The sequence below is a fragment of the Trachypithecus francoisi genome, unplaced genomic scaffold (assembly GCF_009764315.1).
Source record: "Trachypithecus francoisi isolate TF-2019V2 unplaced genomic scaffold, Tfra_2.0 Contig00388, whole genome shotgun sequence".
NCBI lineage: Eukaryota > Metazoa > Chordata > Mammalia > Primates > Cercopithecidae > Trachypithecus > Trachypithecus francoisi.
In genome coordinates this window covers 93,287-119,453 of record NW_022680610.1, presented here as the reverse complement: position 1 = coordinate 119,453, position 26,167 = coordinate 93,287, and the positions used below count along the sequence as shown (strand labels likewise).

At 42.6% G+C, this 26,167-nt stretch overlaps 1 protein-coding gene across 1 annotated transcript; it reads right to left on the bottom strand.

Moving 5' to 3' along the window:
* Positions 1-1,493: 1,493 nt before the first annotated feature.
* LOC117083784 (KAT8 regulatory NSL complex subunit 1-like) lies at positions 1,494-25,649 on the bottom strand. Its single transcript, XM_033211796.1, is given in 4 exon segments — positions 1,494-2,426; positions 2,428-2,566; positions 2,568-3,468; positions 25,518-25,649. Coding segments are annotated over 3 exon segments (1,290 nt in total). The 5' UTR covers positions 3,374-3,468; positions 25,518-25,649; the 3' UTR covers positions 1,494-2,081.
* Between the last annotated feature and the right edge of the window lie 518 nt (positions 25,650-26,167).

Genomic DNA, 26,167 nt, shown 5'->3' with positions numbered 1-26,167 from the left:
TTAATTGCAAGAGGATTCAACTGATCCCAAAATGTTTCCTAAAAGCCATCCTTTGGCTGTTCCTGTACACTTCACACCCTTCCAAACCATAAACCATTATGTGAGAAGAATGCGCAGAACTAAGTAGTAAATGAATAGACTTAAGGTTTTTTCAAGTCACTAAATTATCCTATAGAATAAGAACAATTCTCTCAGCTATTTTTATTTCATTGGTTTGTAACACTTACCTACAACAGTACCAAAACTCAGAAATGTTTTCAATGCAATGTATCCTGAGAACAATAAGCTTATAGAATCTAGGTGCTTTTCTGTTAAATACTCAAAATGAGTACATGCAATTTAAAATCCTTTAACTACAGCGTTTATTATACTTCTCAGCACAAAATATTTAACATTAACCAAGATATTTTTAAAGCAGTGATTTAAACAGCAAAGTTAGGGGGGATAATGCCATGAATATTAGCAAGCTGAATTAAGCTACTAATCCATTTAAAGAAAGATGGGTTACAGAAGAAGCAAGTCTCTGAAACATATTTGCTTTAAATCTAAACACAGAAGTGAACTTGAGCACAGTGAACTAACAAATGATAATGGAACTAGGTCTACAAGGAAAACATTCAGCAAAAATTATCCATTTCTTCCCTCAAAATAGAAAAAAAAAGTTTCATTTCAGATACAATATGTTATCCATGCAGATAATATAAACAAAATTGGGAAACCAGAAAATTTACTTTTAAAAATCACGGCTGTCTCAACAACCAAACACTCCAGTGAAAATCTTAGTCATCTTTTAATACAGTCAAGGAAACACCAATTCTTCCCACATATTCATCCTTTTCAGCCTTTTCTAGTAAGTCAGCCTCTAGCAAAGAGGAAATGAAAGAGGATCTACTAGTCAACTATCCTGCCCTTCTTTTCCAACTCCTCATACTACCTCTCAAGTCTGATATTCCTAAGTAGATAATGCACTTATTTAACATTTAAGTATGTTATAATATAGTACTGCTTTATCTAAGTACATAGATGCTGAATTGGGAGTGACAAGAGTGAAACGTCTCTGCCTCCACCATGTCAATTTGGAGTGCCGCCCTTTAAGCTTATGTAAAATTTTTTCAAACCAACAGATTTAGAAAAACCAGTAGGACGAGGTGGGCAGATCATGAGGTCAGGAGTTCGAAGCCAGCCTGGTCGACATGGTGAAACTGTCTCCACTTAAAAAAAAAAAAAAGAAAGAAAGAAAGAAAAAGATTAGCCTGACGTGATGACGGGTGCCTGTAATTCCAGCTACTCAGGACACTGAGGCCCGAGAATCACCTGAACCCAGGAGCCAGAGGCTTCAGTGAGCTGAGATCGCACTACTGCGCTCCAGACTGGGTGACAGAGCGGAACTCAGTCTCCCAAAAAAAAAAAAAAAACAACAGTAGAATTTATTCCACATACATTAATACATTTAACTCAGGTTAACAAATCTAATTAAAATGGGCTTTTTTTTAAATAGGAAGAGAGTCAGGTTGTGAAAGTGGACTGTGCTTGGAGGCAATATATTAAACATTCTGAAGCATCTTCTAACTGTCAGTCCTTAAAATGTAAGACAATCTCAAGTGTTAAAATTGAAGACTGGGTATACTCTCTGCTCAAAGTTCAATCAAAATCAACTGTAATTTCCTACAAAGGTAACTAGGTCAACTCAACATTTGTCCCTGCTTACTGGAAACAACAGAATCTGAACAATCAGGCCATTAACTTGTCATGTCCTATATATAGTTTCAAAAGAAATCTAATTATTCACTCTCAAAGAGGTACTAGTACAATTTGACACGTAAGATGTCTCCTAGTTTTTTTTCTTAATAAGACTTCAAAAGGAAATTACCACCATTTAGACTACAACACAACACTACAGCAAAAATATCTTCCATTTCTTCACTAACATGTGTATGCACTCACCTACCTAACATCAGGGAAAAAAACAAATGGAACCTAGACACCTATGTACAAAGAATCACATTCTCTCCATAGTCGGGATTCATTCATTCTTCCCTGTGCCAACATTTCTCAAGAATGCTATCATGCATGAGGTCTACTCACAGGGGTACATGGCGCTGCTCGGGATCAGCTCTGGTCAGTTCTTCCTCTTCAATAGCAGACTCCCCTCCTGAACTACTGTCAATGACATCTGAACCAAATGCTTGTTCACTGCACCTCAAGTTAGCTATGCCACTAGCTGTAAATCTCTCCAGCTCTTCTGAAATTGAATCGCTTTTCAGAAAGTTGCTGAGTCCCTCTGAAGTGGTGGTCTCACTAGCAGCTTTTCTCAAGGCAGCTTCAGCCTTTCGAGTCAGCATCAACTGGCTCCATGGTCTCAAGGATTCCAAGTTTGGCAGTTTACTCAAAGTCTTCTCCAAAAATCCACCCAGCTGATGTTGTATTATGCCTCTCAACCTGCTGGGCTTGCACAACCTGTAAGCGCTTTTGTAATCTGCGGGCACGGCTCTCAATGTCAGCCTGTCGCCGCAGTAAAGCTGTTATCCTTGTGTCAGAATCTAAAGCACTGAAAAGAATGGAAGACGGGAGACTTTTTACCCTCTAATTTGACACCCCCCAAGTTAGAGCTGGAGTCTGTACCAGGTGATAACCTACTGCTTCCTTGAAGTGCTGGCTGTTCCATGGAATTGACAGAAGATTTGTTTGCAGTGCTATTATTGCTATATAAAGTTGTGTGTTCTACATCAAGGCTTCTATGTGGAAGAGTGCAATTGGTCATACCCCCCTTCAAGTCCCCAGATTCAGATCCTCCCACTTCACCCCCATGAAAAGCAGATGAAGTGAGAGCCCGTTTTCCCCCATTGAGGGAAGTGGAATTGTCATGATCAGAATGTGTTGAACTTTTAGTCAATTTCTTAGCCAACCCATTTACAGGTGCTTGTGGCAGAGCTGTTTGACCACTCGTATTCATGGTTCTAAGATTTTCTAAGGAAAACTCCAAAACTGGCTGTCTCCCCAACAGCTCAGCTCGGAGTTCATAGGACTGAGATAAGAGAGGATGAGATTTAAGGACTGTCTGCTTGCTGAAGACCCCTTGCAACTTCAAAGACTCCTTTGAGGGAACAGATGTTACATCAGAGCAGAGATAAGATGCCACCAGTGGTTGCAGCTTTCCCAAGTCTTCCTTCGTAGAATTATTTCGGAAATCTAGGCTGTTATCCTCTGCAGCAATGGCTTTTCTTTTGATTCCGTTGGCAGCAATAAGGATGTTGGCGTTGCTGTTATTTTCGGCACTGCCAGGGGACAAGGCAGAGGATGGGGGAGCCAGTTTGAACCGGATATGGTGTGCTTCAGCTGCTGCATCAGTGAGAGCGGGTGCCATCGCAGCCATTCAGCACAGAGAGACAGGAAGTCCAGCCTCTCCCAATGCCCAGGCAGAGGCCGAAGCCAGCTCCACGGCCCCTTACTGCCTCCCCAGAGAACAGACTTAGAAGAGAAGGGAGAAAAGAATGTTAGAAATACAAGCACATTTAAAAACACATACATTTTTAACAAAAGCACTACTTGAGGCTGTTGTCTAAACTGCCTCCAGAAACGAAACACTCTGGAGCTAATTGTACCAGTTATTCGAGAGACCCAAATGCCTTTCAACTGAGAGAAAGGGGGAGGCAAAATCCCTGCACAAGAGAAAGAATTGCACCCTTCTTCTTATCATTTGTTACTACAGACTGAAAGTTGCCAAAACACAAGTTCGATTCGGAGAAAATCACAGATTGTTAAAATTAAATCATCTACATTAAAAAAAAATCTTTTTGTTGAAATAAATGGATTTAAAGCAAGACACATCAAACTAAACAATAATTAAACAGAAAAAATTAGTAAGGAATTCCCGTGTTCACTAAAAAAAGTATGCCAAATATCACAGGTCTGTGCATTTCTCTGGCCAGGGAATCCAGTTTTCATCAGCTTCTCACTTCACTAGAAGTACAGATTATACTACAAAGCTAACTGTACCTCATCTGTAATACCAACTTGTTTCATCAGTTTTCTTTTCTTTCAGATCAAAGTGCTCATCAGTATCTTCTCTACTGGCTTCTTCCTTTCAGCCTAGGAATTTACTTAAGTATCTTCTGTCCTCAGTACAGCCTCTCTCTCTCATATTTAATTGCCCAACATCTCTCTTTCCCTTTACCCCAAAACTTCTCTAAAGAATTGTATAAATAACTGTCTCTGCACTCTTCACTCTTCCATAATCTGGATTTCATCCCCTACTGCTCTGGCAAAGGTCACCAGTAATCTTATTACCAAATCCAATGGTCAAGCTCAGTTCCCATTCTATCTGACTTCTCTGAAGCACTGGACAAAACCGATATCCTTCTAATTCTTTCCTGATGTCCTTGTACTATCATCCTCTTCTCTTCCTCCTGGACCCTTAAATGTCGGTGCTGCACAAGGTCTCTTCTGCCCTCTTCTCTCTCAAAAACCACTAATATGGTGAGGTTACCTAACCCTAAGAAAAACTTCCGAGCTGCACTAATATTAAGATTCCCATACCTCTATGTTCCTCAAGCCCCCTGAAGCTCAGAATTCACTTCCTCCTTCCAGCACACTATTCCGCATCCTGTTTCATTATCTTAGGTAATGGCACTGCTTTTATTTAGTAACCAAGCTAAAAACCCCAGTCATTTGCCTCTGTTTGATCCCCCCCTTGATCTATGTGGTCTGGGAGTCAAAGGAAACATACGTATAGAACTAAGCCAGTTTTCTTTAAAGTGTGGTCTCTGGACTTCTGGGGATCTCACAGACTATTTTGGAGGTTCGTGAAATCAAAGGTATTTTCATAGCAATATTAGAATATTATCTGCCTTTTTCACTGTGTTGACATTTGCAATCAGAATACAAAAACAAAGGTGAACAAAACTGCTGGCACATTATTAGCACAAATCAAGGCAGAGGCACCAAACTATACCAATAGTCATTACATTCTCCACTCAGTTTTTTTTTTTAAGGGAGTTCCACTTAAGATGTCCTTGATGAAGCAGCAAAAATTATTAATTATCTTGAGCCTTTAGTGCATTTTTAAAAAGTATTTTTTGTGATGAAAGGTAAAGTACGCATAAAGCACTCTGCTGCTTTATGAATTCTCAGGAAAAAGTACAGTACAACTGAGTTACAAAATGAATTAGAGCTTTGCTCATGGAACACTATTTTTACTTGGCAGAACTACTGACAAACTGATTATCTGAAACCTGCTTCACTAGCAGACATTTTCTTGCAAATGAACAAAGTGAACTTGTCACTTCAAGGAAAACCAATGATGATATATTTGCTGCCAATAATAAAATCTGATTTTTTAAAGCAAAGATTAGTGTTTTTGAAAACTGTATCAACAATCATGAACTTTAACATTTTCCCAAGATTTTATTTGGGGTGTGTGTGTGTGTGTGTGTGTGTGTGTGTGTGTCTGTGTGACGGAGTCTCGCTCTGCCGCCACGCTGGAGTGCAGTGGTGCGATCTCAGCTCACTGCAACCTCTGCCTCCTGGGTTCAAGTGATTCTCCTGCCTCAGCCTCCCGAGTAGCTGGGACTACAGGTGTGCGCCACCACACCCGGCCATTTTTTGTATTTTCAGCAGAGACGGGGTTTCACCATTTTGGCCAGGATGGTCGTAATCTCTTGGCCTCGTGATCTGCCCACCTCAGCCTTCCAAAGTGCTGGGATTATAGGTGTGAGCTGCTGCACTCGGACTTTCCCAATATTTTAAAAGCCACTTCTGATATGACAGACTTGTGACGACATTAATGAATGTGAATTTTTGATTCCATATAATGTAATGTGTAACATTTGGAAGATCTGCATAACCCAGTGAACAATAAAATGTCCAGTGAATGTTTAAGTGCAAGACAGATCATTTATTTGTTGCTGTTATTTTCAAACAGGGTCTAGCTCTGTCACCCAGGCTAGAGCGCAGGGGCACAATCATGACTCACTGAAACCTCAACCTCCTGGGCTCAAGTGATCCTCCTGCTTCAGCCTCCAAGTAGCTGGGACTATAGGTGCTTGCCACCATGCCCGGCTAATTTATTGAATTTTTGTAGAGATGGAGTCTCACTATGTTGCCCAGGCTGGTATCAAACTCCCGGCTTCAGCCTCCCAAACTCCTGGGATTACAGGCATGAGCCGCCATGCCCAGCCTGAATTACTTACTAAATATTTTTTAAATTTCTCAAAGTTTCTAAGAAAAACAAGTTATATGCTGTTCTCAATAAATTTTAAGAGTGAAAAAAGAGTCCTGAGACCAAAATGCTTGTTAAATCACTGGACTAAGCACCCCCATTCCCTACCCCAAATGAGTGCAATCTCCAATTTAGTCATAAATGTTTATCTTTGGAGCAATACCAACATGGGATGGTAGGCCCTACAGCACTATAGTAAGCTCCTTTATAGTATGACAATTCGAATCATTAACATAAAAGTACTCAAATAAATGACTGAGAAAACATTATTCATAAAAGCACCAATACATGTATGGGTCAAATCTGTCTATTCCTGTGTGTTTCTTTTTTGTGTGTTTTTTGGTTTTTTTTTGAGATGTAGTCTCGCTCTGTTGCCCAGGCTGGAGCGCAGTGGCGCAATCTTGGATCACTGCAACCTCCGCCTCCTGGGTTCGAGTGATTCTCCTGCTTCAGCCTCCCAAGTAGCTAGGACTTCAGGCACTTCAGGCATGTGTCACCATGCCCGGAAGATTTTTGTATTTTTAATGGAGATGGAGTTTCACCATGTTGGTCAGGCGGGTCTCGAACTCCTGACCTCAGGTGATCCACTTGCCTCAGCATCCCAAAATGCTAGGATTACAGGTGTGAGCCACTGTGCCTGGCCTCATATAATTATTAATACTATAAGTTTCCTGTCCCAGGGTTGTATTTTAACCAACATTCTATAAAAGAACTAGATTTTCAGGGCTTATGGAGTTTTCTCCTGTGGGCTTTCCGGCATATGGCATTCTGTGTGGCATAAATTATTCTATGTTGTCTTTTCTCATTTCTAATTTTAAATATAATACTAATTCCTAATATATTATTAAACACTGTATTACAGACCAGTCAAGCTGGACAAATATACTTGTTCAAAATATTTTGAGTCAGTTTTATAATATGCAAAGGGTTTTTCCCATGGACAAACAAAAATCACTATCAGATATTTGCTTTCAGTCTCCTCCTCTTTTGAATGTCAATATGTAGTTGATATGAGCAATGCAAGGAGGCATATTATTGGTGCCAGATGATTAATACAACATTTGAAGAGTAGTTGTACCCTACTGCCTGACAGCACTACAGTAAGACTTAGCAAGGGCAGGAAACAGTTTCCCTCTGAGGACCCAGGCAAGGGCTCAGACATGCTTTATGACTTACATAAAACTTAGGAAAACCCAGGCTTACTCCAGCACAAATGAAAAAGGAGGTCATAACTAACATCACACCACAGACGGTGCTTAAGTAGTCAACTTCTCAAAGTTATTCTGAAATTATTCAAATCTTTAAAGCTTACAAGTTTAAGAAAAATGCCAGCTTAAATCCCATCTACTCTGGCTGAGCGCAGTGGCTCACACCTGTAATCCCAGCATTTTGGGAGGCCAACACAGGCGGATCACCTGAGGTCAGGAGTTCAAGACCAGCCTGGTCAACATGGTGAAACCCTGTCTCTACTAAAAACACAAAAATTAGCTGAGTGTGGCGGCCAGCGCCTGTAATCCCAGCTACTCAGGAAGCTGAGACATGAGAATCGCTTGAACCCAAGCAGCAGAGATTGCAATGAGTCAAGACTGCACCACTGCACTCCAGCCAGGGCAACAAGAGCAAGACTCCATCTTAAATAAATAAATAAATATAAATCCCATCTACTCCAAGACTTCTCTGAAATGATGTCTATGAACTCAACATTAACATATACACTTCAAAGGCAATAGTTTATTTGATTTGCACCTTCTCCTTGGTTTCAATATCACCATAGGATACACAGCATAGTACAGTTACTAAAACAATCATCTAAATAAGGGGGTGGGGGAGGGAAGAGTGCAGAGCAGAGGAAAAAGTTATCACTTTTTCAGAAGAAATTCCCATTCCTAACTCCTAAATCTTGAGATTTCTATGCCAAAGAAATACCATCGTGAAAGAAAAAAAAAGAAGACAACTCCAGATCCCTCTCCCTTTATTGACTTGAAATACTAGCTGAGATTCAACATTACCCCCCAAAGATATTCATAAGAGGAGCACTGGCTCAAGTGAGTGATATCTCAGTTCCCATCCTGGCTCCACCTCCTGTAGGTTACTTAACTATTTTGTTCTTTAAGTTTCCTCATCTACAAGTAACACAGCCTTTCCCACAAGGATGCCATCATGACGAAATAAAATACTTTCAATTACTTGGCCATGTACCGAGTGCAACCACCCAGTATTATTCACACCGTTATTACACTGGAAACAAAAAACTAACATAGAAGGAATAAATTTCCATGGCTTTTTAATGCACAGGAAAAATGCACCTAGTTGGCAACTAGCTACAATTGCCATAAACCATCACCTAAGTTTAGTACTTCACTCTTTTCCCTGTTATGTCTAGACTTACTTTTAATATTTCATATTGTTGTTTATAATAAAAAGAAAACTGAACACCAAAAACTCAGTTAAATTATTAAATATCCATACAATGGAATACTGTGCAACCATAAGTGTTGCAGAGCTATATTTACTAACATGGAAAAGTGCTTGTTTCATTATTAAATGAAAAAAGTTATAAAACAAAACACAGTATCATCTCAATTTTGCTTTAAAAAGTCATTGGTAAGATTCTTGTCTTTTGTTTCTTGGCTTATGTAAAGTCTCCACCATAAACATGTATTAACTTGTACAATAAAATGGAGAGAAACAAAAAGAAAATAATGGAAATGCTTAAAGAGCCAAAAATTCCAAGTAAAACAAAATCACAGTAACATTCTTTTTTTTTTTGAGACGGAGTCTTGCTCTGTCACCCAGGCTGGAGTGCAGTGGCACAATCTCAGCTTACTGCCAAGCTCCACCTCCGGGTTCACACCATTCTCCTGCCTCAGCCTCCTGAGTAGCTGGAACTACAGGTGCCCGCCACCATGCCCGGCTAATTTTTTGTATTTTTCGTACAGACAGGGTTTCACCGTGTTAGCCAGGATGGTCTCGATCTCCTGACCTCCTGATCTGCCCAAAAGTGCTTGGATTACAAGCATGAGCCACCAAGCCCAACCTATAGTAACATTCTTAAATTTAATATACAGAGCAAAACAATGATTCCTATCCCACCTGACACCTACAAAATCGAAAAAGCTTCAATCTTCAACAATGTAAAGCAGGGAAAGACTGTCAAATTTAAGCAGTTCTTAGACAAGCAAGCTCAGGGCTAAAGGAAAAAAAAATACACACAAAAACAAAAAACAAAAAAAAAAGGAAGCAGTTCTACACAAACAGCACAACAGCCTATTTGATAAATCACCTTTCTCCAAAGAATACAAAGCATTAAAGCTATAATTAACTGATTAATCCTCATAACGACCTGGGCAGTAGAATTAGGGCTGAGATTGTAATTTCTAATTTACCAGTGGGGATAAAGTCACACTGTACATTCAGAATAAAAATTCAAGCCCCAAATATCCCAATTTTTAGTTCATTCAGTTAGTAAACTATAATCTGACAAACAAATACAGATGGAGCTGCTACACCTACTGTCACTCACACAAATTGAGATTCTGCAGTAAGCTTGTACAGATAAAAGAAAAGGTTACCTATTCAAGGTCATTTAGCCATAAAAGGTTGGGCTAGATAATCAATAGTTTCTCTCACTTTCAAGGAAGTATTTTAGGGTCTGGAAGATGTTAAATGCACTCAGTAAGCAAACACACTTCAGAAAAACTTCCCAGATAGAGACTCACAATGTACTGCATCATACTGAATACACAAATGTTTACCTTTACCAAACTTATTTAACTAGCACCTTTTCCCATTACATCTATTAATATCATGCAAAACATCATTGTGGGAAATACAAGTTGGGATAAAGTTCAAATATGTGACCTCTAGGATCCCTTCCTATGTTAATTCTATTATTCTAAATTGCACTATCGGTCCAAGGACAAACTTCTACCTAACACAAGTGGCACCTGTGAACCAAAAACATTCTTCTAGGATAGAGTTTCTCAATCTCAGCGCTACTGACATCTCACGACGAGTCATCTATTACGGGGGCTATCCCGGCAGCAGCATGTTTAGCAACATCTCTGGTTTCCACCTGCTAGATGCTAGTAGTACCCTTCTGAAAATTATGACAATTAAAAATGTCGGCCGGGCGCGGTGGCTCAAGCCTGTAATCCCAGCACTTTGGGAGGCCGAGACGGGTGGATCACGAGGTCAGGAGATCGAGACCATCCTGGCTAACACGGTGAAACCCCGTCTCTACTAAAAATACAAAAACTAGCTGGGCGAGGTGGCGGGCGCCTGTAGTCCCAGCTACTCGGGAGGCTGAGGCAGGAGAATGGCGTAAACCCGGGAGGCGGAGCTTGCAGTGAGCTGAGATCCGGCCACTGCACTCCAGTCCGGGAAACAGAGCGAGACTCCGCCTCAAAAAAAAAAAAAAAAAAAAAAAATGTCTCCAGACATGTCAAATACGGGAGTTGGGGGGTTCAACATCACACCTCCCAATAGAGAACCATATCCTAGAGATAAAGATTATACACACACATCTATATAGTCTTTCAAAAGCAAAACGTATCCAGCTGCTTCAAATACTGTAAGTCAGAACTAACTACACACCCACAAATGAAAACCTCATTTATTCCCGGGAAATTCCCAAGACAAGACTCCAGATACACAAGAATAACCTGGAAGCATCCACCTTGAAAAAATATTAAGCTGCAGAGAAGAAAAGGGAAGGGATAGGTCATCTGGGTGGCCAACAAGACAAGTGTTACAACCGCACTTGCACTGAAAACAAAAGCAAAAATCAGACGGGGAAGAAAAGTGTGCCCATAATGTGGCTTCTACTAACCTGTTCCTTCACCATTACCTCATTCCTCTACACAAAGGAAGGAAAGAAACTGGAGGAAGGATGATTAGGGAAGTGTCCACGAAGTTGCTGCAATTTTAGCTGAGACTTGAAAATTAGCTAAGATGTCATGTAAAAGGCTAGGACAAGAGAATAGTAATGTGGCATTCTAGGGAAAGGAAATGGCATAAGAAAAGGCAACATTCTGAAGGTTAAAAGAACAATTTGGGCCAGGCGCGGTGGCTCATGCCTGTAATCCCAGGACTTTGGGAGGCCGAGGCAGGTAGATCACCTGAGATCAGGAGACCAGCCTGGCCAACATGGCGAAACCCCGTCTCTACTAAAATTACCAAAAATTAGTCGAGTGTGGTGGTGGGTGCCTGTACTCCCAGCTACTTGGAAGGCTGAGGCAGGAGAATTGCTTGAACCCAGGAGGCGGAGGTTGCAGTGAGCCAAGATCGCGCCACTGCACTCCAGCCTGGGTAACAAGAGTGAGACTCCATCTCAAAAAATAAAAATTTAAAAAAATTAACAATTTGCTTAAAATATAAAGCATATTTTAATAGAGGAAGCAATAGAAAGAAGGTGGAAAGGCAGTTTGAAGCCAGATCCTTAATGGACAGCCTTAAATAGCCTTAATTCAGACTTAAAGACAGTAGAGGGGCCAGGTGCAGTGGCTCACACCTGCAATCCCAGCACTTTGGGAGGTTGAGGCAGGTGGATCCCCTGAGGTCAGGAGGTCGAAACCAGATTGGCTAACATGGTGAAACCCTGTCTCTACTAAAAATACAAAAAAATTAACTGGGTGTGGTGCCGGGCACCTATAATCCCAGCTGCTCGGGAGGCTGTGGTAGGAGAATCGCTTGAACCCAGGAGGCAGAGGGCTCAGTAAGCCAAGATCGCGCCATGGCACTCCAGCCTGGGTGACAAAAGTGAGACTCCATCTCAAAAAAGTAAACAATAAAAATAAAAATAAAATAAATTAGCCGGGCATGGTGGCAGGTGCCTGTAGTCCCAGCTACTAGGGAGGCTGAGAACCACCTGAACCAGGTGGTGGGGGAGGCTGCAATGAGCTGAAATTGAACCTCTGCATTTCAGCCAGGGTGACAAAGAGAGGCTCTGTCTCAAAAACAAACAAACAAAACAGGACAGCAGAGGCCAGGTGCAGTGGCTCAGGCATGTAATCCCAGCACTCTGGGAGGCCAAGTCAAGAGGATTGCTTGAGGCCAGGAGTTTGAGACGAGCCTGGTCAACATAGCAAGATCGAGTCTCTGAAAAATAAAAATTACATATATACACATATATGTGTGTGTGTGTATATATATAAAATAATGACAGCAGAATATCATTAAACATTTTTTAAATGGGAGTGAAACATCAGACTGTGCTTTAGAGAGACCAGTTGGGTAGGATGGATTAAAAGTAAGTAAAAAAACATCTACAGACGGCAAACACCAATAAAGAAGCTACCACAATAATCCAGATAAGATGCAATGACAACTTCAACCAGAATATAATAGTCAAAGTCTCTACCAAAGCTTAAATCCAGAAATGTGAAGGGGCCAAAGTCTAACAAAAAGGCCAAATACATGACAAACGAAAATGTGATGGCTTATAAAGAATGGAAAGAAACCTCTCTTTTCCTTCATAACTTCGTCTCCTTTGTGATGAAATCCTTCGTTTTTCACTTCTTTTTTCTTTTTTTTTGAGACGGAGTCTCGCTCTGTCGCCCAGGCTGGAGTGCAGTGGCCGGATCTCAGCTCACTGCAAGCTCTGCCTCCCAGGTTCACGCCATTCTCCTGCCTCAGCCTCCCAAGTAGCTGGGACTACAGGCACCCGCCACCTCGCCCGGCTAGTTTTTTGTATTTTTTTAGTAGAGACGGGGTTTCACTGTGTTAGCCAGGATGGTCTCGATCTCCTGACCTCGTGATCCAACCGTCTCGGCCTCCCAAAGTGCTGGGATTACAGGCTTCAGCCACTGCGTCCGGCCCCGTTTTTCACTTCTTCGTTTCTCACAAGGCTTTTCAGGTTTGGTATATCATCTTCGTATTTCTAACACTATCGATCCAGTCCAGGTCCTCATCAGCTCCTGTCTAGATTATCACAACAGCTTCCTGACTAGTGCCTCAGTGCCCCAAACTTTCCTTCACCATTTTATCATCTCACTTTCCTACTCTGAATGAGTTCCTCACACTTTTTTTTTTTTTTTGAGACGAAGTCTCTCTCTTGTCCCTCAGGCTGGAGTGCCATGGCATGACCTCAGCTCACTGCAACCTCCGCCTCCCAGGTTCAAGCCATTCTCCTACCATAGCCTCCTGAGCAGCTGGGATTACAGGTGCCCGCCACCACATTCACCTAACTTTTTTGTATTTTTAGTAGAGACAGAGTTTCACCACCTTGGCCAGGCTGGTTTCCAACTCCTGACCTCAGGTGACGCACCTGCCTCAGCCTCCCAAAGTGCTCGGATTACAGGCATGAGCCACCACACCCAGCCCCTCGCACCTTTTTAATGAGTTCACATTCTTCAAGATGAAACTTATAATAACGTCAGAGCAAGTATATCAATTGATACAGACCCAGAACTCCCCACAGATTCCCAACTCCATATCTTTGCCTATGTTGCTACCTCTATCTGGAAGCTCCTCCTTCTATTTTTTTTTGTCCCCAAACTTACTAATTTTTCTTTTTTTTTTTTTTTTTGAGACAGAGTCTCGCTCTGTCACCCGGGCTAGAGTGTGGTGGCCGGATCTCAGCTCACTGCAAGCTCCTCCTCCCGGATTTACGCCATTCTCCTGCCTCAGCCTCCGAGTAGCTGGCACTACAGGCACCCGCCACCTCGCCCGGCTAGTTTTTTGTGTGTTTTTTTTTTTTTTTTTTTTTTTTTTTGAGATGGAGTCTTGCTCTGCCGCCCAGGCTGGAGTGCAGTGGCCGGCTCTCAGCTCACTGCAAGCTCCGCCTCCCGGGTTCATGCCATTCTCCTGTCTCAGCCTCCCGAGTAGCTGGGACTACAGGCGCCCGTCTCGTCGCCCGGCTAGTTTTTTCTATTTTTTTTTTAGTAGAGACGGGGTTTCACCGTATTAGCCAGGATGGTCTCGATCTCCTGACCTCGTGATCCGCCCGTCTTGGCCTCCCAAAGTGCTGGGATTACAGACTTGAGCCACCACGCCCAGCCTTTTGTGTTTTTTTAGTAGAGACGGGGTTTCACCGTGTTAGCCAGGATGGTCTTGATCTCCTGACCTCGTGATCCGCCCGTCTCGGCCTCCCAAAGTGCTGGGATTACAGGCTTGAGCCACCGCGCCCGGCCACTAATTTTTCAATACATAGCCTCTCCACAAAAACTTCTTGGACTCTTTCAATTCATATCACTTTCTTCCTGCTTGTATTGTATAATGCACTTAAAGTCACTGTCATTCAGTTCAAATTATCTCAATTTTCCCTAATTGTTAACTAATTCTATTTCCAAGACAAAGTTCCTTAACAGCACCCTTCTTTAGCATGCTAACTTTATCTAGAGCTTGGTACACAGTAAGAATTGTAAGCCCTAAATGACTGGACTAGAGAAGTCAAAAAGGCCTCGTGGCGGTTTCCCTCAAGTGTAAGATTTTACTAAGAAGAGAAAGAGGAGGAAACACGAATCAAAAAATTGACACAATCAAAATAATGGGAAAGACGTGAGGCATGATCCATAGAACAACTTGCATGAATCGGGTGGTGTACGTACAGCTTCTGAAGAGAAAGAGAGGAAAAGAACAGCTACACATTGATCTGTGATGAAGTACTACAAGCTACATTATGGAATGTACTGCAAAGTATTTACTTTACACATAAAAGTAGATTTGTTGTGGAATACAATGGGGAAGGAGAGACAAAAATTTTACTATAAAACAAAGAGATAATGTGTGTCACCCCGTAAGACCATCATCAATCTCCTTGGCCAACAGGACTTCTTAACTGAAAAAGCTTTATATCACTAGTCATTCCTGAGTGCAGGACAGGTTATTACAAATGTTGTTCACTAACATTAATTAGCCTTTTACTATGTCAACTACTATGCTAATACCTTACATATACTCTCTTATTTAATCCTCACAATAACAATGTACGGTAAGTACTACTGTCCTCATTTTATAGATGCTCAAAGAAGTAATTTGCCCATGATCACGCAACTACGAAGTTGCAGGAGCAGGATCCATAATGCTAAAGCCGACGCTTTTAACTACTACACTAGATAGTTTAAGGCTTAAACTGAAAGGATCTCAACTGCCTGACAGTAAATTCTGAATTTTAGTCTTTAGAGGAAAGTCAAAGAACACCAACTATCTACTGAGTATCTCCAATAAATATTAAAATGCCTAGAGTATTCAAAGCACCACAGTAAGTACATACAAGGATGACAAGCAGCAGTAAAGACAGACACTACTGTGTGATTTGGGGGCGGGGGGGACAATCCTCATACAGGCTGAGAAGTAGGCGGAGTCAGAAAAGGCTTTTCAGAAAAAAGAACATCTAGGCTGAAACCTAAAGAATGAGTAGGAGTTGGGTGCAATGGCAGGCGCCTGTATTCCCAGTTACTCAGGAGGCAGGAGGATGGCTTCAGCCAAGGAGTTCAAGGCCAGCCTAGGCAACATAGCCCCCATCAAAAAAGCCACCTAAACAAAAACACTTTTTTTTTTTTTTAAGTAAATGATGGTCAAGCATGGTGGCTCACACTTGGGAGGCCAAGGCAAGAGGATTGCCTGAGCCCACGAGGAGTAGTCTGAGACCAGCCTAGACAACATACTGAGACCCAGTCTCTAAAAAAATAATAATTAGCTGGGCATAGCAGGAGGGTCACTTGAGCCTGGCGAGTGGAGGCTGCAGTGAGCTGTGATCACGCCACTGCACTCCAGCCTGGGTTACAGAGCGAGATTCTGTTTCAAAAGAAGGAAAAGAGGAGAGGGGAAAGAAGAGAGGGGAGAGGGGAGAGGGAGAGAGAGAAGAGAGGGGAGAGGAGAGGAGAGAAGAAAGGAGGGAAAGCAGGAGGGAGGGAGGGAAGGAGTATAGGAACGGAGGGAGTAGGGCCGGGAAAGGTGGCTCACGCCTGTAATTCCAGCACTTTGGGAGGCCAAGGCAGGCAGATTACTTGAGGTCAGGAGTTCGAGAACAGCCAGACCAATACAGCGAAACTCCATCTCTACTATAATAAAAATAGAAACAATTAGCCGGGTGTGGTAGTGCATGCCTGTAATCCCAGCTATTCAGAAGGCTGAGGTATGAGAATCACTTGAATCCGGGAGGCAGAGGCTGCAGTGAGCTGAGATCACACCACTGCACTCCAGCTTGGGTGATAGAATGAGACTGTCTCCAAAAAAAAAAAAGAAAGAAATGAGTAGAATTCAGCATTGCCTATACAACTACTTCAAGCATACCATATTCAAAACCCATTCCCCGCCCCAACACCAAATCTAAAACTTCCTCCTGCTCCTCAACATTGTCTATGTGAGTGAATCATGACCTCAAATCACCAACTTACCTTTTACCATAACTATTTAATTTAAACATCTACTAAATGCCAGATACAAGATAGTAAAATATAGATTAGGTGTGAAGGTAGCCTTGATTGATACAGTACTGTATTTCACCGGAAGGGGTCAAGGAAGGCTTCTAGAAAAGATAACACACTAACTGAATTTTGAAGGGCGAGTTGGTGCAGAGGGTGAGAGTTGGCAACACACAGAATGACAGGCACATTCATTCCATCCTTAGTGCCACTGCCCTAGTGCAGAACCTCATTGTGTACTACAGTAATTGAGGTAGTAATAATCTCCCAACTATTCTTCCTTCTTCCTGTCTCAGCAAGCCTATCTAATCTAGCGTACACTAACCAAAATGATCATTAGAAAGGGAAGAAAAAAAGAAAGGAGGGAGTAAACCTAAATCTAATCGTTTAAAATCACTCACTGACTCTAGAGTAAGGATGAGTCCAAATTCCCCACACACCATTATCTGCCCCCTTTTTACAATCGACCTCATCTCCAGCCTGTCCTCACTACAGCCACGTGAAACGTCCCTTCCCTGGCTCTTCTATGCCCCTGCACTTTTACTCATGCTACTCTTTCAAGGTTCAGCTCAAGGTTACATGCTCTTTCAAGTATTCCCCATTACTCCCAGGTTGAGGTGGGGTCCCTCCCTCTAGGCTCTTACTGCACTCCCATGACACCCTGGCTATTGCTCATGGTACAATATAAACTCACAAATTTGTCATCTTTCTTCCCTAGACTATGTACTTCTTTTTTTTTTTTTTTTTGAGACACAGCCTCTCATTGTCACCAGGGCTGGAGTGCAGTGGCACAATCTCGGCTCACTGCTACCTCCGCCTCCTGAGTTTAAGCAATTCTTCTGCCTCAGCCTCGCGAGTAGCTAGGATTACAGGCACCCACCACCACATCCAGCTAATTTTTTTCTATTTTTCAGTAGAAACAGGGTTTCACCATGTTGGCCGGGCTGGTCTCAAAGTCCCGACCTCGTGATTCGCCAGACTCGGCCTCCCACAGTGCTAGGATTACAGGCATGAGCCACCGTGCCTGTCCAACTATGTACTTCTTAAAAAGGAGGGTTATAGCTTGTTTTATCTCTGTCCCCTACATGCAGCACAATGCCTGGCAAACAGCGGACCAACACACACTAAGCAACCTGAGCATTCTATACTAAACCCATCAGATGAAGATCCATTAGGATGTTAATGGGAATGTCTGAAGTGATCAACCACCTAACAAGAACTGGCATTGGCTGAACCTAGGATAGACTTCACCCACCACAAGTTCCAGTTATTTACTTGACCAAGCACCTGTACCCAGACTGGGAAACTTTTTAATTACACTTTTTAAGCTATTATTAAATTTGTTTACATAGTATTATAAAGGTAATAGCCATCAAAATCACAAATGTAAATGCTCCAACTTTTACCCAGCAACTACACTTCTAGAAATCTATCCAACATGGCCGGGCGCGGTGGCTCAAGCCTGTAATCCCAGCACTTTGGGAGGCCGAGACGGGTGGATCACGAGGTCAGGAGATCGAGACCATCCTGGCTAACACGGTGAAACTCCGTCTCTACTAAAAACACAAAAACTAGCCGGGTGAGGTGGCGGGCGCCTGTAGTCCCAGCTACTCGGGAGGCTGAGGCAGGAGAATGGCGTAAACCCAGGAGGCGGAGCTTGCAGTGAGCTGAGATCCGGCCACTGCACTCCAGTCCGGGCGACAGAGCGAGACTCCGCCTCAAAAAAAAAAAAAAAAAAAAAAAAAGAAATCTATCCAACAGAAATATTCTCATAGGTACTCAAAGATGTATACACAATGCTTTCACTTAAGAACTGTGATACAAAAAACAAAAACCTTATTAAAAAGATCAAGCCATATAACAAGTATGATCCCATTAAATATACATACATGGATAGGCTGGGCACCATGGCTCATGCCTGTAATACCAGCTACTCTAGAAGCCAAGGTGGGAGGACTGCCTGGGTCCAGGAGTCCAAGACCAGCCTGGGCAACATAACAAAATACTATCTCAAGAAAACATTTTTTTCTGAAGGATGTGTATATATCAAACTATTAATGGTGTTTATCCTATTTCTGTGCTACGACTGAATTCAAATTTCCTATCAGTCTTTAGCTCACAAAAGACAAAGAGAAAAAAAATTATACTTTTTATCGTATCTCTTTCCAACAAGCCTTAATAGTTGGTGTAAGTGCTCCTGAACAATCCTAAAATCAGCGACTTCTTGAAGATTTTAAGAATTCTAAAGGAGGCCGGGCGTGGTGGCTGACGCCTATAATCCCAGCACTTTGGGAGGCCGAGGCGGGTGGATCACCAGGTCAGATCGAGATCATCCTGGCTAACACGGTGAAACCCCGTCTCTACTAAAAATACAAAAAAAAAAAAGAAATTAGCTGGGCGTGGTGGTGGACGCCTGTACTCCCAGCTCCTTGGTAGGCTGAGGCAGGAAAATGGCGTGAACCTGGGAGGCGGAGCTTGCAGTGAGCCAAGATGGCACCACTGCACTCCAGCCTGGGGGACAGAGTGAGACTCCATCTCAAAAAAAAAAAAAAGAATTCTAAAGGTCCATGGCCAAATTCCTGAGTTCCCACTGAAACCTACCTTATCCCTTTAGAGAAAAGTCAATTAATGACTTTTAAAGTACATTTTTCCAATGTCAATAAAACGTTGTCTTACATGTTAATGTTAATACTTATATCCATTTTTCATTCTCTTGGGAGGCAAGGGGTAAGGAGTAAATCACTAAGTGCAAAAAAAAAATACAGTCCAATTTTTTGGAGACATGCTTAAGGTCTTCAAAGAGCTTCAGTTCTCCATGGTAACAAACGGAGAGTTTAATGAAACTTTCCTGACAGTTCAACTTATTAGGCTAGTATTTATTTTCTTTTTTTTTGAGATGGAGTCTCTCTCTGTTGCCCAGGCTGCAGTGCAGTGGTGTGATCTCAGCTCACTACAACCTCCGCCTCCCAAGTTCAAGCAATTCTCCTGCCTCAGCCTCTTGAGTAGCTGGGACTACGGGCATGCACCACCATGTCCAGCTAATTTTTTCTGTAATTTTTTTTTTTTTTTTAGTAGAGACAGGGTTTCACCATGTTAGCCAGGCTGGTCTCAAACTCCTGACCTCAGGGGATCTGCCTCGGCCTCCCAAGTTGCTGGGATTACAGGCGTGAGCCAGCGCGCCCAGCCCAGACTGGTATTTCTATGAAGTGTCTCTCCTAGACTAGCAAACCAGAAACTAGCTACAGTAAAGAGGCATTGAGCCTCTTTGCCTTCACACCCTCTGGTGGAGGTGCTAACAAATAGTCACAAAGGCCAAATAACAAGTAGCAAGAGGAAAGTCTGGATATGAGTTGTTGGCAATTTTTGGTTTATGTCCTAACAACAAAATTGTTATTCATCTTTTTTATTCCCTAATACTTACCTTCCAACTCAATTTAACCAAGTCTAACCTTAAGCTGTTCCCTTTTTAAAAAGGAATTACAAGGTGAGGGACTCCATTAAGTTTGATGTCACTCAAGCAACTTTTTCCAAATAAAAGCAGAATCTGCTGTAATTAAAATTTAGAGTAAGATCTCATTTTGGATTCCTGGTTCAAGTTACAAGAATCAGAGTTTGTAAAATAACATTTAGATTAAACTGCATTCAATCTACCTCCACTTTACATTTCCTGACTCTCAAAATCTTGGAAAGAAACTTTAATTCTAAAAAAATTACAGCCAGGAAAAAAAAAAGGGCAAGTTCACAGTCAACAACAATAAAATACATAACTAAATAATTTCCTTGTAAAGGGCTTTCAAATGTTAACACTCTGTGGAAGCGGCTTAAAATCTTGGAAAAGCAAGGCTTGCAGAAAGTAACAATTATTCAACAACTATTTTGCCACATTGTGCTACTAAATGGGGAAACAAGTATTTAAAAGCTCTCCTCCACCTTAAAGGGACTCTCTGCATAAAGGTTTAAAATCTTCATATAAAATGTCTGATTTCTTTCTTTCAGACTGCCCAAACTCATTTGTTTTTCATTTATAAACATGAGCTGCATTTTCTACTTTGGTCAAGTCAGTTTCCGCACTCTATTTTAGCTTCACTTTTACTCTACCAAAGACAAGAAAATGCTTAATAAAGAAAAATATATATTGCAGCTCTTTTTGGAGCCCAGGTATTTTGGTAAATCACACCTTTTGGCTTACTATCTCCTAGGTATTTTGTTCTACATCCTAAAAGGCACAAGGCTTAGCAAAGAAACAAATAACAGTTACCCCCTGCCATACTAGTCACCTCCTATAACCCACAATTCTCCCCTCAATCTGCAAGTGACACCCAAGGATATCACTTACCTCCTGTATCTTCTGACAGCCTTCAAACGGTGGTGAACGCTAGTACAGTGGATATTTCTCTTTCCTAATTCACACTGTCTTCTACAGCCATAGTGTGGTTCAACTGAGTTTTGACCTCACATTTCAGGGAATGGGAAGTACTGATGAGGGAATCTTGTGCTATAAACTATTGTTCTGTACAACTTTAAGCATGGCCAGAGGCGTATACGCAACTTATCAGCATAGAAACTCTACTTTAAACATGTATCTTCAGAAGCAACATGAGAACTAAAAAAAGTCTTAAAACAGACTTCCAAGAAACAGTTATGAAGTCCAATTTTAGGAAAAAGACATGGTCCAAGTGTTCTTTGCACTAACACAGCAGGCAAGCCTGGTTGTTTGGGGCCATTTTACTTAAGAACCTGCCCTGTACGCCTTTCTTAAGGTAAGTAAGTAAAGAGGCACTACGGTTAAATATGCTTCCCAAGACGTAGAATAATCAAATCAATCAATGTAGAAACATTTAAAATGAAGAAAGAGTACAAGGAAAAGCTGCTTCAAAACTCTAAGTAAGACAAGCAAGGGGCCAGGCCGGGTGGCTCCTGCATGTAATCCTAGCACTTTGGGAGGCTGAAGCAGGTGGACCACTTGAGATCAGGAGTTCAAGACCAGCCTGGCCAACACGGTGAAACCCCCATCTCTACTAAAAATAGAAAAAAATTAGCCAGGCGTGGTGGTGGGCGCCTGTAATGCCAGCTACTCGGGAGGCTGAGGTAGAATTGCTAGAACCCTAGGGGCGGAGGTTGCAGTGAGCCCAGAACGTGCCATTGCACTCCAGCCTGGGCAACAGAGCGAAGATTCTATTTCCAAAAAAAAAAAAGACAAGATCGAATGCCCCTGTTGCTCAGGAGGCTAAGGCAGGAGATCATTTGAGCCCTGGAGTTCAGGCACTCTAAACTGTAGCGCACTGTAGCGCATGATTACATCTATGCACACCAGCCTGGGAATCACAGCGAGAACCGGAGACCTCGTCTCTAAAATGAAAAAGAAACAAAATCTCTAAACCATTCAGTAAGATTTATTCTGGGGCAATCAAAAGACAACCACATATTCAGTTTGCCCTAGTCCCTCCCCTCTAAACTCAAGGGATGAAACGGAGAGGTCCTTTGTTGGGGGGTGGAGAGGGACAATAAAATGTAAAACTATATACATCTATCTAGAAAGAAAGTCGCTTATCTCTGTCTTAATGGACTCGCCAAGAAAAAAAAAAAAAGCCCCTACCCATCTCCCCACAAGCTGAAAAAACATAACAGGAATAAGCACTACTCTTTAAACATGGCATTTACTATTACTATTGTTTAGAAAATCTAGTGTGGATTAGTTTGGTGTTTTTTTAGCACATTTTAAAAATTGCTCGTCTAGGCTAGGCGTGGTGGTTCATGTCTGTAATTCCAGCACTTTTGGGAGGCCGAGGCAGGTGGATCACTTGAGGTCAGGAGTTCGAGACCAGCCCGGTCAACATGGTAAAACCCCCATCTCTACTAAAAACACAAAACGTAGCTGGGTGTGGTGGCACACGCCTGTAGTCCCTGCTACTCAGGAGGCTGAGGCACGAGAATCGCTTGAACCTGGGAGGCGGAGGCTGCAATGAGCTGAGATGGCACCACTGCACTCCAGCATGGGCAACAGAAGGAGACCCTGTCTCAAAAAAAGAAAAAAAAACATTGCTTGTCTGATGTAACAAGGAGCTAAGCTTTAATCACAAAGGGGCCTAATTAGAACTACTCAATACTAAAATGCCTTCTCAAACAATCACAACACCCCTATGTTTACAGACTACACAAATCTGGTCCTAACAAACAGAAGGAACCTAAAACTTATTCACTTTAAAATGCAATTAAAATCTGCTATCAACTCAATACTCTTCAGAAGATGCAGAGACAATGGTTACAATGTAGCGTTACTAGAGATGGAAGAGCAGCCTTAGTGGCAGTGAAGAAAAAATTTAGTACAGTTATTTCACTTTCTTCTTACCTTGATATAAGTTCACAAGTGAACTAAAGGCCTACTCATTTTTTAACTTCCAGAATTTTCCTCACCAGGAAACACTCACCTAACAAAGAGTGCTCTGCAGGTTTAACCAGAGAAATAACATGTGTAGGCAGGAGGAAAGAAAATCAGACAAAAATTTAACATCTCACGCTGGTAAAGCACCAAAGTCAAATACGAATGTTCTGAATGTGGCTTTCAGAAATGATGCAAGAAAACTTCTAAAATACTTCACTTCAGTAGATTCATATAGATGGAAAGACCGAAAATCCCACCCTACCACAAAGCTCTAATAATTCTTAACTGATCATTCTTTTAACTGGTCACAATCACAATCACAGAAATGAGGTGGTCATCAGAGACAACCATCTTCACCATAATACAGACATTAAGAACCTTTGTAACATTTAATGTTTCCCTCCAAGTAATTCAAAAAATAAAGTCAATCACCTCAAATTATGAGGTACTAACAAATACACCAAATATGCTAAAGGTCAAAGGTACAGCACACTTTGTTGCATAAACCTAGTGGAAACCCAATTCAGAATTTCATGACTGAAGGTAGTTATTCCACATTTATAATACATTTTTTAAATTCCCAAGGGATGAGCATTTTTACCTTGCCTTATTTTTAGAACTACACATCACACTGCACATATCACATGACATGATGTAACTGTTAGCAAAGAAAATGGTCCAAACCATTGACAATGTACACGGTAAATCAGGATCAATGCATACTCAAGAATCACATTTCATATTTACTTTTTTAAAAAAAAGTAAGTTTCTTAATTCACATATTTTTTAAATTGGAAAAATGTCTAGTAAACTATGTAGAAAAAAACAGAAATATACTTTGTATTTTATAAAATAGAAATTTACCCAATTATGGGAAAAACTGATATAAAGAAACAGATAAAGGAATAATATACTTCTAAAACTACAGGATTAAAAGTAAAAATTTTCTAGATCAAAACCGAAATGCTAATAAATACACTTAGTATTAGGCAGAAAACAACTACTACTCAAAAGTATTCACTGTTGATAGAAGGTTTAAAAAAACAGTTTTAACTGACAACGCCTGTAGACAATTGAAATTTTCTAAATTGGTCAAACGGTATGCTAGAAAAGGAACCAAGTAGAGCCTATAGAAAAGAGGAAAGGGAAAACACACCCACTTAAGCCTTTGTAAATAGTGGTCCTTTAACTGACCCAAAAAGCAGAGAAAATAGAAATCACAGACCACCCTGACAAACGGAAAACATATTCTAACGTACTAGTTTCCATACTTGAAAGGACTTTCAAGACGAAGTTCAGTAGCAATCTATAACTATATCATGATTATGCAAGGCAAAGATTATGTAATTTTATCGTTTATTTTAAAACGTTCTACGACTCTAAAACTAAAACAAGTAAAACGTTTTGATCTATCCAAAGCGAAGAGGAAAGGTTCCTCTGAGCTGCAATTTAAAAATATAAACACACACCCCAAAACAAACAAAAAAACACAATGATTGCTAGCCACGTGACAAAGGAGATGGCAACACCAGGATTGTGAATGGAGGGGAGGGAGGCGAGGCTGGAGGGAGAGAGATTTCTCGGAACTTTGGGGACCGCGGGAGTTGGTCTGTCGACCCTAGGGGCACTAAACTCCAGCCCCTACGAGTTGTACTTCTAACACCCTCAAGTACAATTTTATTAATAGGTCACAGAAAATGCTCCAGTGACCTCCAGGATAAAGGGGGGTGGGGGGGACCGAGGAAGAGGAAAGAGCAATTTAAAGTGGCGCCATCATGTCACTCCTTCTCCCCTAAAGCAATCAATAAGCAATAGTTAAGTAACACGTTTCTCTACAAATCCACTTTGGGATTCCAACAGTGGAAAACAAGAGGATTTTTAAGTAAAACACTGGAGTAGGGTTGTTTATCGTATGGAAAACAATTAAACTATTTACTAAGAATCAAAAGACCGTGAGCTGGAAAACAGGCCCCCCAAAAGGCAGAAAGATTCCAACTCACTTAAAAGCAAATAAATGCCTCTTCCTCTTTAGTTAAAAAAAAAAAAAAAATAGTCCGCCTGAGGGAGACTACATCTGAAAACGTAAGTGACCTGAATTTACAGGCAACAAAAATAATAAATGAAACAATCAGAGTTGTGATACAAACCGTGCAACGCGCCAAGACCTGTGTTTCGAGCAGAGAAAGGCCTTTTGCAGTCAAGAGAAGTTCAAAGCGAGAGCCAGAGTTTGTTTGGGGGGTTCTTTTACGGGAATAAATCATGTTCTCCAGGCCGCCTTTTTAAATAGAACGCCAAAGGAAAAGCTGGCGAACGAGGCGGCAGCTGCTGGGGAAGGGCCCCCGCACACCCCCGCCCTTGGGGCGACTCCCAGCCCGGACCCGCAGCGGGGAAGCCCGGAGAGGCCATTTAAAGTTCCGGGGGTTTTTTCTACCCTGCCCTGCCTTTCTAGTTACAACTAACAAAGAGAGAGAGAAATGGGAGCCACAGGGAGAGCGAGGAGAAGGAGAAAGGGCAGCAGGAGGAGGAGGAGAGGAGCAGCAGCAGCACCTACCACGTGATGGAGGAGCGTAGCCCGGGCGGATTCAGCCCCACAAAATGGGCGCAGTTTGCAAACAGCCCCCCGGCCTGGGCGCCGAGGGCCAGCGGCGGGCGGGGGCGCGCGGCGGCGGCTCCGGCCCGGGCCCGCCGCTCTCCTCCCCCCGGCGCCCGGAGCCGCCCTGACTTTCCGGGCGGGGGGGCGAGGCGGAGGGGGAGGGGAAGGCGGCGGCGGGGAGCGGCTGCTTTTTCTTCTCTTTCGGGCCCTTTTTCGGCCTTCCTCCGCACCGACAGGGCCCGAGCACGGCCGGGGACCGCAGCCCGGCCGGGAGGGCGGGCGGGCGGGGGCAGAGGGTGAAGCCGCCCCCCCGCCCCGCACAAACAAGCACCGCCGTCTGCAGCCCGAACCCGCACCCAGGCCGCCACCCCCGGCCGCCTCTTTCCAGCCGGGGAGCGCGCTTCAGCCGCCCCCCGCGCCGCCGCGGCGAGACGAGTCGGCTTCGCTACGGTGCTCGGTTCTCCCGCCGGCTCGGCGAGCGGTGGCGGCGGTGGCGGCGGCACTGGGAAAATGGCGGCCGAGCTCCTTTTCCCTCCCCCCCTTTAATCTGAAGCGGAGGGAGAATGGAGCGAGCGAGCCGAGCGGGCGAGCGCCGGGGACACGGGGAG